Source organism: Liolophura sinensis, chromosome 11 (genome assembly GCF_032854445.1).
Source record: "Liolophura sinensis isolate JHLJ2023 chromosome 11, CUHK_Ljap_v2, whole genome shotgun sequence".
NCBI classification, from domain to species: Eukaryota; Metazoa; Mollusca; class Polyplacophora; order Chitonida; family Chitonidae; genus Liolophura; species Liolophura sinensis.
Window position 1 is genome coordinate 2,221,782 of NC_088305.1, and position 15,479 is coordinate 2,237,260.

General features: G+C 43.0%; 1 protein-coding gene across 2 annotated transcripts; it reads left to right on the forward strand.

Annotated features, from left to right (window-relative positions):
• Positions 1-2,235: 2,235 nt before the first annotated feature.
• On the forward strand, positions 2,236-12,771 carry LOC135477915 (protein FAM221A-like). 2 transcript variants are annotated; one of them, XM_064758132.1, is made up of 8 exons: positions 2,236-2,370; positions 3,161-3,239; positions 3,930-4,024; positions 4,645-4,835; positions 6,501-6,710; positions 10,415-10,528; positions 11,661-11,770; positions 12,253-12,771. In XM_064758132.1, the coding sequence occupies exons 1-8, from the start codon at positions 2,294-2,296 to the stop codon at positions 12,541-12,543; spliced, it is 1,167 nt and encodes a 388-aa protein (XP_064614202.1). In that variant the 5' UTR covers positions 2,236-2,293; the 3' UTR covers positions 12,544-12,771. The 2 variants fall into 2 exon arrangements, with proteins under 2 accessions (XP_064614202.1, XP_064614203.1); XM_064758133.1 differs by lacking the exon at positions 6,501-6,710.
• The last annotated feature ends 2,708 nt before the right edge of the window (positions 12,772-15,479 follow it).

Sequence of the window (15,479 nt, forward strand, 5' to 3'; positions counted from 1 at the left end):
CCGGTGAGTTTCTCGCCAGTATAGTCGATTGTCCGGTAGGTTTTTCGATCGATCAAAAATCCGATGTATGGTGGGTTTCTAATGAAGCTTTGTGTCCAGGAACTATAGAAGGAGGGTGTTTTATACAAGAAGCTGTCTACCTGTCTTGTGAAACAATAATTAGGTCTCTACCGGTGTATTTGTTAGCTTATAGGATTACCAAGGTAAAGAAGCTGTTTGCCCACTAATGTACTAGCAGCGACATTTACACACAGGGATACAAAAAAATTATAAGCTTTTGGCTTAGGATTATATAAGAAGCTGATTGTGCTCAGGATTGTATATCAATGAAGCTGTAAAATCTACGATAATAGCAGAAGCTGTAAAATCCAGGATAATAGCAGAAGCTGTAAAATCCAGGATAATAGCAGAAGCTGTAAAATCCACGATAATAGCAGAAGTTGTAAAATCTACGATAATAGCAAAAGCTGTAAAATCCAGGATAATAGCAGAAGCTGTAAAATCCACGATAATAGCAAAAGCTGTAAAATCCAGGATAATAACAGAAGCTGTAAAGTTCAGGACAATAGCAGAAGCTGTAAAATCCACGATAATAGCAGAAGATGTAAAGTCCAGGATAATAGCAGAAGCTGTAAAGTCCAGGAAAATAGCAGAAGATGTAAAGTCCAGGATAATAGCAGAAGCTGTAATATCCGGGATAATAGCAGAAGCTGTAAAACCCACGATAATAGAAAAAATTATGTCCCTAATATTATAGAAGAATATGTAGACCCAAGATAATTGAAGAGGCCTTAAACCCATGATTTGAGAGGGTGATTATTGGTGGGAGGGAGTTAGTGTACAAACTAATTTGTGCTTCTAGGATTATAGAAGAACCAGGAATATAACAGAATTCTTTTGTTTTTTCCAGGATTGTATAAATCACATTAAGCTGTAGACAATTTTGGAAAGAAAATTTTAAATAAATATTTTTTTAGTTCACTGGTGTTTTACACCGTATACTTAAGAACATTTCATGCGCTTATACGCCATGAAATCAGCTTTTTCTCCGTATTTATTTATTTGATTGGTGTTTCACTTATACGACGGCGGCAAGCATTATGGTTGGAGGCAGAGCCCCAGGCAAACACACGACCATCCGCAGGTTGCTGCACCACCTTAGTGTATATAGTAGAGATTATAGCTGAGGGTTTAAAAAAAGAGGTAAATTGCCCAGGCAACATGAGATGCCAGCCTCTGAACATCGAGATTACAGATGACGCTCTGAGGCTAGCTTCTCCGTGCCATTGACAAATCTGTGCATCCAAGGTTATGTAAGAATTTCTGGAACCAATTTATCAATTATATTTCAACCTTTTCTACAACAGCCAAAAAATAGCTTTCAACTTTTCAATGTTCTAAAGGAGGTTCATTGTGTTTCAATCTGGTCCGTTAGTCGATGTTTTTAAATGGAAAGAGGGGTCGCCGTGGCTCAATTGGTTAGTGCTCTAGCGCAGCGTAATGACCCAGGAGCTTCTCACCAATGCGGTCGCTGTGAGTTCAAGTCCAGCTCATGCTGGCTTCCTCTCCGGCCGAACATAGGAAGGTCTACCAGCAACCTGCGGATGGTCGTGGGATTTCCCCGGGCTCTGCCCGGTTTCCTCCCACCATAATGCTGGGCACCGTCGTATAAGTCAGATATTCTTGAGTATGGCGTAAAACACCAATCAAATAAATGAATAAATAAATAAATGGAAAGAGCATGGGTTAAGCACTGATCAGAGATTACAGACATAAAATAAAAAGGCAAAATGACTTAAGAATAATTAAAATGAGTGAGTGTTTGTTCTCCAGTATGTAATATAAATTATATTATAATGATAAGGCTGCATGTGAATTGCGAAAGTGTTGCCCACGTGGGCCTGTGCGTATTCTATTAATTGTATTATTATTAACACATTAACACACAAATATTAATAGTAATTTCTTGGAATTTTATAGCGCTGTTTGGTAACATTTGTTAAAGACCACTACTCAGTACATCAGAGTTTTTTTACAGGTTTGTCTTCAGACTGAAATTGAGACATGCGCGTTAATTATCTACACTTATATTTAACGTTGCTGGAGTAATTTTGTTGCTTTTCGACAAAGCCGTCATCTGTTCATTCAAGGGCGACAACTTTGTAGCCTCTGGTTTGAAGAGCTCCACAAAAAGAGGTAAATTAGGTCATTGTTTACAAATGGCGCCCTAGATGACAGATAAATCTGTGTGTGTGTAATTTTTTATCGCTTGTGTCTGATATTTTAATGCAAAATGAGCGAGCGACAGTTCCATTTAAAATTTGGCGGATCGGCAGCGGCGTCGGTGGATGCTTATCTGGAGTACAAAAGGTATGAAAGCAGGAGACGGCAAGTCAAGTACCGAACAAACCGGCATTCTGACATAGCCCTGGAACGAGCGTTGTCATCCAGGGCTAATTCTAACATATGTCATCTTGCAAGACGGCCGAAAATCAGTGTTTTGTAATTTTTTCCCCACGATATGTCTGGTGTGCTGTTAGGGCTCATGGGCATCGGGTAGGGTGATATTGAAGAACGTATTTAGATGCGTGAGAACGATAGACCCCTGCTGAGCACGTACATGTAAAAGCAGCATCAGGCGAATGCCTCAAGGTGAAACCGCACTGAAATGCACGCAACGCTCCATTAAACTTTAGCCCTGGGTGACTCCCGTGGTCCCAGGGCTTATCAAACTTAAAGTTATCCTCTCTGTGAGAGTTCCCACGTCTGTTCTTAGTAAAACCCTTATATGGCTTGACCTGCATGGACCTTGTGTGAGTCTCTACTCCGATATTGATCAGATTCGGTAATGCAGTGATGTGAGAATCCTAACCAATATCGGAGCAAAGATGAGAAGCATAGTAGGACAAGGCACCGCCCATTTCCCTACAACTCACAGGCTGTATTTGGAAATATTTTTGAGAATTACCATAAAGTAAAACATGATAAAAATAAAGTCTTAGAGTCTGTTAGTTTAGAAATCTGTAGAAAAATCACTGTAAGTATATCTGTGTATTACAAACCTAACATTATCATTTAATTTTTATTAGACCTACAAAGTCCTCTTATCATTCATTTAGATACAGGCAACAGTAATAATTTATTTTTCTTTCTTGTTAAGGATTGTTGGCGATGATGACGGAGGCAAACTCTTCACTCCTGAGCAATATGAAGCTTACAAGAAGAGAGTTCTGCCCATGGTTTGTTTAAACATATCTCTTTTTATTTTTGCTGTGGTTTTCAAATAACAAATGTACATTTGTCTGCCATTTGTGGGAAAGTCTGGCAGCAACCTGCAGATGGTCGTGGGTTTCCCCCAGGTTCTACCCGGTTTCCACCCACCATAATGCTGGCTGCCATTGCATAAGTGAAATATTCTTGAGTACGATGTGGAACACCAATCAGATAAATAAATAAATAAATAAATGAATACATTCGTCTGTAAAATGTGTTTTATCTGCTTTATCAGTTAACCACTGGCACCTGGTCTAACTATTACTTTATGGAAATCCAACATTATATCCCAATTTTCAGAATCAGTGATACACTAATTACATTAATTAAGAGATTTAAATGCTGTATACGAGTGTACATTGATCATACATGTATACTGACCTTGCAGCGTGTCTATTCATTATGAAAGCTATCAGTAGCATTTTTAAATTTTTTTTTGACTTAAGCCGAAATCAGTGACACATTTACTCATGTTCCACTTAGTAATTAAAAACTGAGGCACAAACTGATTAGTTCAGATGTTTTGACACTGTCTGAGTTCACGTCAATTATATGAGAATGAGGACGCAGTGAAAGATTATGCATTCCTCCTGTGTACATTTATTCAGGTAAATTTGGGACCAATTTTCTGGCCCTATTTTCATTTCCATTTTCAGAGACTGGAGAATAGGTTGTATGTGGCCTGGGTGTCCCCTACCCTGATGGACTGTAAACTGATGGGACCAGAAACAGTGTGTTTTTGTCAACACAGGTAAGCCCACATACACTATCCAATTCCTTCAACGGATACAGAATCGATTCTCATTGCCTCTTATACGGTACAAGATTAGGCAAGTCCAGGTTATGTCTTGCATAAGCTGAATTTTAGGTATGATACATTTATTCCAGTGTGACTAAGGCTGCAAGATTTAACCCTGGAAAGCCTATTGCTACTGTCATCTAATCAGTGTCGATTCTGTATTCCATTTTTAGACATCAAACCTTACTTCAGCAGGTTAGTAGTTAGAAGTGCATGCCTGGTATTAAAGGTGGCTGGGGAGAGACGTCTGCATTAGGTCTGACTCAGGCAATAGCTCACACCTAATGGGGTCGCCAGCCTTCTACAAAGGGAAGCAAACCTTGTAACTGATAAAACAGCAGTGCCCTCTATCTGTTTGAATAATAATGTCAGCTTTTATTATTCATGATTACTGGTGTTGGTATTGAAATCAGTGGTATTGTTATTTAAATAAGTAGAGGGCACTGCTGTTTTATTAGTTACAAGATTTGCTTCCCTTTGTACAGGGCTGGCGGACCCCATTGTGATTCTGTTACATTCTGTTACATAATACATTTGTCCTGTAAAATGTGGCCTTTAAAAATTCAATTCAGGTTCCGTGAACACAAGACAGACTTCGACAAGATACCTGGGGAGCGCCCCATACACCTACCGTGTAGAGCGAAGAAGTGTCGATGTGCATCCTACCACTATGTACCTCTCAATGGCAGTCAGCCTATACGATGTCGTTGTAAACACTTCTCTGATGAGCATGGTGCAGCAGAACCATATGATTGTAGATCAGGTATTGTATATGACATGTTATTTTTGCATGAGATTAAAGAGATTTCATTTAGTATAAAATAGAAGATTGCCAACTTGGACTTGTTTTAGCCATGCATTGATGAGCACAGGGAGAGGTGTGCTTTATAGCGCTTACCGAGTCTTTAAAATATTAACCCATATTTTAGTGTGAGTGCAATGCTTCTCAGTGAGTGAAGTGTACAACTGTAAATGATGAGGCACACAAGGTTTTATTGATTGGTGTTTTACGCCGTACTCAAGAATATCTCACTTACATGTGTACGATGGAGGCCAGCATTATGATGGTTACGTGGGAGGAAACCAGTCAGAGACTTGGGGAATTCCACGACCATTTACAGGTGTGACCAGCATTATGGTGGGACTGTGGGAGGAAACCAGTCAGAGACTTGGGGAATTCCACGACCATTTACAGGTGTGACCAGCATTATGGTGGGACTGTGGGAGGAAACCAGTCAGAGACTTGGGGAATTCCACGACCATTTACAGGTGTGACCAGCATTATGGTGGGACTGTGGGAGGAAACCAGTCAGAGACTTGGGGAATTCCACGACCATTTACAGGTGTGACCAGCATTATGGTGGGACTGTGGGAGGAAACCAGTCAGAGACTTGGGGAATTCCACGACCATTTACAGGTGTGACCAGCATTATGGTGGGACTGTGGGAGGAAACCAGTCAGAGACTTAGGGAATCCCATGACCATCTACAGGTGTGGCCAGCATTATGGTGGGACTGTGGGAGGAAACCAGTCAGAGACTTGGGGAATTCCACGACCATTTACAGATGTGACCAGCATTATGGTGGGACTGTGGGAGGAAACCAGTCAGAGACTTAGGGAATCCCATGACCATCTACAGGTGTGGCCAGCATTATGGTGGGACCGTGGGAGGAAACCAGTCAGAGACTTGGGGAATTCCACGACCATTTACAGGTGTGGCCAGCATTATGGTGGGACTGTGGGAGGAAACCAGTCAGAGACTTAGGGAATCCCATGACCATCTACAGGTGTGGCCAGCATTATGGTGGGACCGTGGGAGGAAACCAGTCAGAAACTTGGGGAATTCCACGACCATTTACAGGTGTGACCAGCATTATGGTGGGACTGTGGGAGGAAACCAGTCAGAGACTTTGGGAATTCCACGACCATTTACAGGTGTGACCAGCATTATGGTGGGACTGTGGGAGGAAACCAATCAGAGACTTAGGGAATCCCATGACCATCTACAGGAGTGGCCAGCATTATGGTGGGACTGTGGGAGGAAACCAGTCAGAGACTTGGGGAATTCCACGACCATTTACAGGTGTGACCAGCATTATGGTGGAACTGTGGGAGGAAACCAGTCAGAGACTTAGGGAATCCCATGACCATCTACAGGTGTGGCCAGCATTATGGTGGGACCGTGGGAGGAAACCAGTCAGAGACTTAGGGAATCCCACGACCATCTACAGGTGTGGCCAGCATTATGGTGGGACTGTGGGAGGAAACCAGTCAGAGACTTGGTGAGGCCAGCATTATGGTGGGAGGAAACCAGTCAGAGACTTGGGGAATGCCACTAGCAGTATTATCATGAGTTTTCCTCATACAATGATTTCATACACATACATGCATGTACATGTACTTATGTCTTATCTTTAATACCTTACAGCAGGCTGTCAGTGTTCTGGTTTCTCCAGCTCCTTCACCTGTGGGTGCGGGGCACCCTACCATCAACACCACACCCTGGTGGAGACCAGAGAGGAGAGAGCAGCCCGAGGGCACCCGGTGGGGCGGGATGTGCCCTATCAGGCCATGGGGGGCCTCACAGGCTTCTCGTCACTGATGGAGGGCTACCTGAGGCTTGACCCCAGTGGATTAGGTAGGAAGTGTTATGTCGTTAGGACAAACATGTCTGAAGACTTTTGCACTCATGCCCGTCATGATAGAGGAGATATGCAACGTACTAGGAGAGCCCCAAGATTTTGAAAATCAGGATATGTCAATTAAGAAGTCTCTCTTCTGTTAAGTCTGCTAGAGGGGGGCCTCCGTGGCTCAGTCGGTTAAAGCGCTAGCGCAGCGTAATGACCCAGGAGTCTCTCACCAATGCGGTCGCTGAGAGTTCAAGTCATGCTGGCGGCCGTACGTGAGAAGGTCTGCCAGCAACCTGCGGATGGTCGTGGGTTTCCCCCGGGCTCTGCCCGGTTTCCACCCACCATAATGCTGGCCGCCGTCGTATAAGTGAAATATTCTTGAGTACGGCGTAAAACACAAATCAAAAAAAAAAAAAAAAAAAAAAAAGTCTGCTAGAAGGGGTAATTGCGACACAGGATCCTCCGTGGCCTCTGTGGTTAGCGTGCCAGGACAGCGCAATGACTCAAGAGCTTGTGACCAATGCGGTCACTGTGAGTTCAAGTCCATCTCATGCTGCCTTCCTGTCCGGCCGTATTTGTGAAGATCTGTCAGCAACTTGCAGATGGTTATGGGTTTTCCCCAGGCTCTGCCCAGTTTCCTCCCATCATAGTGCTGCCTGCCATCATGTAAGGGAAATATTCTTGAGTATGAAGTAAAACAACAATCAAATAAATAAATAAAATCATTGGAACACCTCCCTTTCTGAACTCATGACATCATGTCGGGTGTGATTACACTGTTTTTTCACCTCTCTGCTTTGACCGAGCGAAACATCATGTCTGGCGTCGGTATACTGTGCTGGCGTTGTACGTCATGTCTGGTGTCCTTACAGTTTTATCTTACCTCAATCCTTTGGCTGAGAGGGATATCATGTCTCGTGTCTGTATACTGTGTCATTACAGTTTTATCCTACCTCTATCCTTTGGCCGAGAGGGATATCATGTCTGGTGTCTGTATACTGTGCCGACGTTATACGTCCTGTCTGATGTCATTATAGTTTTATCGTACCTCTATACTTTGGCTGGGAGGGATATCATGTGTGGTGTCTGTATACTGAGCTGGCGTTGTACGTCATGTCTGGTGTCCTTGCAGTTTTATCCTACCTCTATACTTTGGTTGAGAGGGATATCATGTCTGGTGTCTGTATACTGTGCCGACATTGTACATCATGTCTGATGTCATTACACTTTTATCCTACCTCTTTCCTTTGGCTGAGAGGGATATCATGTCTGGTGTCTGTATACTGTGCTGGCATTGTACGTCATGTCTGGTGTCACTGCAGTTTTATCTCACCTCTATCCTTTGGCTGAGAGGGATATCATGTCTGGCATCTGTATACTGTGCTGGCATTGTACGTCATGTCTGGTGTCATTACAGTTTTATCTTACCTCTATACTTTGGCTGAGAGGGATATCATGTCTGGTGTCTGTATACTGGGCTGGCGTTGTACGTCATGTCTGATGTCATTACAGTTTTATCCTACCTCTGTCCTTTGGCTGAGAGGGATATCATGTCTGGTGTCTGTATACTGAGCCAACATTGTACGTCATGTCTGGTGTCACTGCAGTTTTATCCTACCTCTGTCCTTTGGCTGAGAGGGATATCATATCTGGTGTCTGTATACATTCATTGCGTGAGAACCTCAAGCAAAATGCATGGGTAGGACGTCACATCTGGTGGCAATATACTGTGACTGTGTGGGATGTCGTATCTGGTGTCAGTATACTGTGACTGAGTGGGATGTCATATCTGGTGTCAGTATACTGTGACTGGGAGGGACGACATATCTGGTGTCAGCATACTGTGACTGAGTGGGATGTCATATCTGGTGTCAGTATACTGTAACTGGGAGGGACGACATATCTGGTGTCAGTATACTGTGCCTGAGTGGGATGTCATATCTGGTGTCAGTATACTGTGACTGAGTGGGATGTCATATCTGGTGTCAGTATACTGTGACTGAGTGGGATGTCATTCCTGATGTCAGGATCCTGTGACTGAGTGGGATGTCATGCCTGATGTCAGGATCCTGTGACTGAGTGGGATGTCTTGCCTGATGTCAGGATTCTGTGACTGAGTGGGATGTCATGCCTGATGTCAGGATCCTGTGACTGAGTGGGATGTCTTGCCTGATGTCAGGATCCTGTGACTGAGTGAGATGTCATGTCAGATGTCAGGATACTGTGACTGAGTGGGATGTCATGCCTGATGTCAGGATCCTGTGACTGAGTGGGATGTCATGCCTGATGTCAGGATCCTGTGACTGAGTGGGATGTCTTGTCTGGTGTCAGGATCCTGTGACTGAGTGGGATGTCATGCCTGATGTCAGGATCCTGTGACTGAGTGGGATGTCATGCCTGATGTCAGGATCCTGTGACTGAGTGGGATGCCATGTCTGGTGTCAGGATTCTGTGACTGAGTGGGATGTCATGCCTGATGTCAGGATCCTGTGACTGAGTGGGATGTCTTGTCTGGTGTCAGGATCCTGTGACTGAGTGGGATGTCATGCCTGATGTCAGGATCCTGTGACTGAGTGGGATGTCATGCCTGATGTCAGGATCCTGTGACTGAGTGGGATGTCATGCCTGATGTCAGGATCCTGTGACTGAGTGAGATGTCATGTCAGATGTCAGGATACTGTGACTGAGTGGGATGTCATGCCTGATGTCAGGATCCTGTGACTGAGTGGGATGTCATGCCTGATGTCAGGATCCTGTGACTGAGTGGGATGTCTTGTCTGGTGTCAGGATCCTGTGACTGAGTGGGATGTCATGCCTGATGTCAGGATCCTGTGACTGAGTGGGATGTCATGCCTGATGTCAGGATCCTGTGACTGAGTGGGATGCCATGTCTGGTGTCAGGATTCTGTGACTGAGTGGGATGTCATGCCTGATGTCAGGATCCTGTGACTGAGTGGGATGTCTTGTCTGGTGTCAGGATCCTGTGACTGAGTGGGATGTCATGCCTGATGTCAGGATCCTGTGACTGAGTGGGATGTCATGCCTGATGTCAGGATCCTGTGACTGAGTGGGATGTCATGCCTGATGTCAGGATCCTGTGACTGAGTGAGATGTCATGTCAGATGTCAGGATACTGTGACTGAGTGGGATGTCATGCCTGATGTCAGGATCCTGTGACTGAGTGGGATGTCATGTCCGATGTCAGGATACTGTGACTGAGTGGGATGTCATGTGTGATGTCAGTATCCTGTGACTGGGATGTCTTGTCTGGTGTCAGTATACTGTGACTGAGTGGGATGTCTTACCTGATGTCAGGATTCTGGGACTGAGTGGGATGTCATGCCTGATGTCAGGATACTGTGACTGAGTGGGATGTCATGTCTGATGTCAGGATACTGTGACTGAATGTCTTTATGTTGCTTTGAGCCAAAATAATTAAACCTGCAATATAACCGTTTTTTAAGATTACATCAACCACACGTACATCAAAGCCAGTTACTTCTGACAGCCTTGAAACAGCTCTTTATCTAGATTGCATCTGGTGAGAAAATGAGGCACATCTAACCTTCTTTATTGTAGTGTGACCTTGGCCAGAAGTAGTTTAATTTAATGTGACCTTGACCCAAAGAACCTCTAACCTGGTCTAGTTTAGACATTTCACCTTACTACAGTGTAAATAGTGAATGGAAGTTCTCTCATGGTTTTGTTGCAGGAGCTCCATCCCAAGAATTCTTAAATCAACCAATCACTGCATCAGATAACCCATTTCTGAGAGCTAATGTGGAGTCCATCAAAGCTGACAAGATGAAGAACAGGTCTGTGAAAGGTAGTTGAGTTTCATTATTGTCTGAGGTATCTTATTAAACCTTTGTATTAAACTTACAGATACCTACTCTGTGGAAGGTTTGAAGACTTAAAAATCGGTAACTTTTGTACTTCCGGTACCTCAGTTGCGATTGTAGTGCTCTCTTTGGCGTAGTGTCAGTATAATATGACTGGCTTGGTCATTGTGTCTGGTGTCTTTGACATGGCATTCCGGTGAGGCAGCACTACAAATATGCCAGCATTGTGTTAGGCCTGCTATAAGGAGACACTTGTGTGATATGACAGAAGTTGAAGGTGACGTTAAACCTGAATGAAACAAACAAATCAAAATCAATCCAAATTTACAACTTTTAAGATTTTAATCTCTTAAGCTCACTGAAGCATAATAAATGCCAGGTGGTGTAGAAAAGTTTTGGTGTGAAAATGAAAGTAAATGACCAAAACTTCAGGGAGAAAAGTGCATCTTTGAGACAAATAAATGTCATAAAATATTTGTTTTGATTATTAAAGTTTTTTTCTAGTAGGATATCATCCTAGCTTCCAAATAAACTTCCAAATAAGACATCTTTCTAAGATCAGAAGAGCTCTCAGAATCAGGCAAAATGTGTAGCTTAGTCATGGGACAAACTTTAGGTTATTTACTGTATGCAGAAGACAATTTCAAGGCATCATAATATCTGGCTAAATGAGGTTCCTAGTGGTAAACTTGTGAAGTGAAAGTGAAGCCTCGTGCAATGTAGCATCAGTTTTAATAAAGGGTAACATTTACAGACCCCATGATGTAGTTCAATGGATACAGAATTGATCTGTATCCAGACTATTCGTAGCTTAAGCTGAGTTTTAGGTATGGCAGATTCCTTCAAGTGTGGCCAAAGCCGCAGGGTGGAACCCAGGGAATCCATCTCCACTGTGAGCCAATCAGCGTGGATTCTGTATCTCTTTAATGTAGATTAGCAGAATGGCATTGCCAGCTCAGGCTATATCTGTCTCATTGTCTTAATACTGTGCTACTGACACCTTTTATGTCTGTTGTATTTACACTTTAACTGAAGCCATTGAAGACACAGAGGCTTTATAAGCAAAACCACTCATTAATACGACCTGATTCTATACCTTTACATTGTAATTTCCAGAATCTTCACAAGGTCATTTGGTGGATGAGGATTTGGCTGAGAGAATGTCGGCTTTGCGACGCCCGGGCGAATCTGACATGGACTACTTCGAGAGGAGGTACCAAGAAAGGGTCAGTCAGACATTTTGTTCATTTTCATTTATCTATTTGATTGGTGTTTTACACCATACCCTAGAATATTTTGTTTGTATGATGGCGGCCAGAATTATGGTGAGAGGAAACCGCACGGAGCCCTAAAAGGAGCTGGACTTGAACTCACAATGACCACAGAGTGAGAGGTCATGTGTGGTATTTAGATGGGATGGAAGATACTAGAAACCTTTGTGATATTTCTATAAAGAACAGTTTGTATTCCAAATTCCATAACTATATGTTATTAAATCAATGTGGAGTGGTTGTGTCGTGATGTCAGATATTTTTGTTTCTTCCTTTGTTGATTTTTCTTCTGGAAGGGAACATTATTCTATTCATACATTTGAAAAAAAAAATTATTTGTAATAGAGCATTGTTGTCCTTGTCCAAAGAGAACGTAGATTTCAGGAATATTTGTAAAGGCACACTGCTGTATGAAATAAAATACTTTTCGTCCATAGTTGAAGGCAGAGAAACGGCAAGCCAGAGATTTGCCATCCACAGATAGATTCTCCAAGGGCAAGAGGATCACTGGTCCATCAACGTCTCAGGCCACGCCTTCGTCAGGGTCACACGCTCCGTCCTTGTCAATCAACAGTCATCAATCGTCCAGAAGTAACCAGTCCAGTTCTAGGGCCCCAGCCTCCACAAATAAAAGCCATTTAAAGACTCGATGCCCTCCACCCTCGGGCAAAAGCAAAGCCCCTTCAGGCTCTGGGTTACAGGCAGTTGGAAAAGGAGTTCATAAATAGTCATAACGGTTTCATGCCTGACTCGGTATGATGTACTGGTCGGCTAATAAAATCTTTTTTCCAGTTCACTGGATCCAGAAATACGGCCTAATAAGCCTAATCGGTATTTCAGTAGCCTCACGAGTTCACGCAGGCTTGCACGTGACAAGACGAGGGCTCTCGCAAGCTGAATTAAATGTACAGTCAAGTCTGGCCACATACCCCTACTAACTTTCCATAAGCGACAATGAGTCTCCTGTACAGATTATATATATATATATATATATATATATATATATATATATATATATATATATATATATATATATATATATATATCGGTATACAACAATGCATGCCTTCTTTGGATTACCCTGTACTAGTGCACACAGAAAGCACATGTAGTGTGCATATGGCGTATGTTTATTTGCTCTCATTGGCCGCCCAGTGTTAAAGCATTACAATGGTTTTGCCACTTCACAGCGACCAGTAAGGCCCAGTTGTACAAAATAACATCACGACAGCTCTGCGGAAATACTCAGGCTATGTGGAAAGCTGGAAATTATACAAATCTCCAACGGATACAAGATCGCTGACAGCGATTCAAAAATATCATTTTGCTATGCCATAACGTTGGGAGGACCATTTTCTTCACCCACGTCGTTTGTTACTAAAGAGATCACCTGGTCTCCAGCTTCCGATCCGTCTTAACTTTTTTTGTTTTTGTTTCAACCAGTGCAATGTTCGGTTACAATTCTATACAGGGGGCATCTGTGGCCGAGTGGTTAGCGTGCTAACGACTGCATTTGCAGATTCTTCCAAACTCCTCGCAGTCAGAGCGCTGTCCACATTATGGTTGAATCCCGCTTATTTATTTCATTTTTTTTAAGCTTGAGCTGCTCTTGTGAAGTGAGGCGTTGTTTCGTGTATGAGGTAGTGTGTTCAAATCCAGTATTGCCACTGAAAGTACCGTTATGAAAACCAGTGACAATAGTGACAATATTTACAAATGCCAGTACTTATACCTGTACATTCCCCCTGGTTCTGTCTGGTTTCCTCACACCGTAATAGTATCCTCCCATGCTGGCTGCCGTCGTATTAGTGAAGTATCCTTAAGTATAGCGTAAACATTAATCAAATAAATAAACAAATAAATCAATAAATAAATATACATATACAATGTATTTATGCTAAATAGTTGGTCTTTATGCACGCATCTTGTTGTTTCCCTGTAAACGTTATTGTGCAGAAAAGTTAAACAATGCCTTATGCATATATTGTTACCGTCCATTGTACACGTGACCTCCATCAATCTTTTCTTGTTTTAATTAAAAAACAAAAGTGCGGGATTTGATTTAGAAATGATGAAATGCCAAAAATGAAAGCGACCCCGTGGGATATGTTCAGTTTTCTCACCCAAGTGGTCAAGTCGCCGCCATCTTATTGATTTTCTCAGTAAGATTGCTTTGCTTGTCTGTTATAACTTGTATGATTCTCACTAATTTGACGTGAATTCTCAGCCTAGTCATTGAGGTTTCGTTTCGTGTAATCTTGTGTGGCTGGTATCCCATTTACTTGCTCACTTATATATGCGTGTAAAATATGAAGATTGATGATAAGAGAGAAGTCAGTTTAATATCTACAGAGTTGGATCAAGGCTTCAGATGGGTTTAAATGAACCTAGGTATTTGTTGTAAAATTTATTTATTTATTTCATTGGTGTTTTACTCAAGCATATTTCACTTATACGACGGGGGTCAGCATTATAGTGGGATGAAACGGGGCAGAGCCCGGGGAAACCCACGACCATCCACAGGTTGCTGGCAGACCTTCCCACTTACAGCGGGAGAGGAAGCCAACGTGAGCTTGACTTGAACTCACAGCGATCGCATTAGTGAGAGGCTTCTGGGTCATTATTTATTTATTTATTTGATCGGTGTTTTACGCCGTACTGAAAAATATTTCACTTATACTACGGCGGCCAGCATTATGATGGGAGAGCCCCTCGGAAACCCACGACCATCCGCAGGTTGCTGCAGGACCTTCCTACTTACGGTCGCTCTAGGTCATTACACTGCGCTAGCGCGCTAACCAACTGACTCACGGAGGCCCCTTGTAAAAGAATAAATAGGTGGATGTACGTGTGGACTTACTTATTTGACTGATTGTTGCTTTGAACCATATATGGGCAGAGGAAACATGAGTGCCCGGGGTAAACCAACGATCTTTGTCAAGTTACTGACGATCTTCACCACGTGTAACCTACATGTGATGCAGCATTGCACGTTGAATGAGTAATGGTCAACAACAAACGTTAAGACTGCCCAATCAGCTACCCGAACGTCCGCTTGCGGTCACCACGGCCCATACAGGCCTTTCAGAACTGTCGATTAAGAACACGTATTTGACCAATGATAATCAATTTTGTTGCAAGTATATGTCGGTCAGTCTGATGTCCCACACATTGGTTACAAATGTTCAATTGTTTTGTGACGTCAGTGGCTTTCACCGGGAATGGAATGAAAGTAATATCACGTGAATGGGAGGTGGGACGTACATTGGATGTGGTGAACACATTCACTGGCAAAGAAAGCGGTAGAATGACGTCACGCATTAAATTATCCCGGTTGCCTCTGTGGGGGTAAGCTCGCCAGCGCGGCACAATGAAGCAAGAGTCTCCCACCAATGCTGTCACTGCTCGTGCTGTCTTTCTTTCCTGCCGCACGTGGGAAGGTCTTCTAGCAACCTGCGGATGGTCGTGGGTTTACCCCGGGCTATGCCCGGTTTCCATCCACCGTTGTATAAGTGAAATATTCTTGAGTATGCCGTAAAACACCAATCAAATAAATAAATAAATAATCTTTTGGTTGTATCATTCATTGGCCATCAGTGGCGCCACTGAGTACGGAAGGTGAATCCATCCTACGTCTATCACAGCAGTACAGTATAATTAAAGA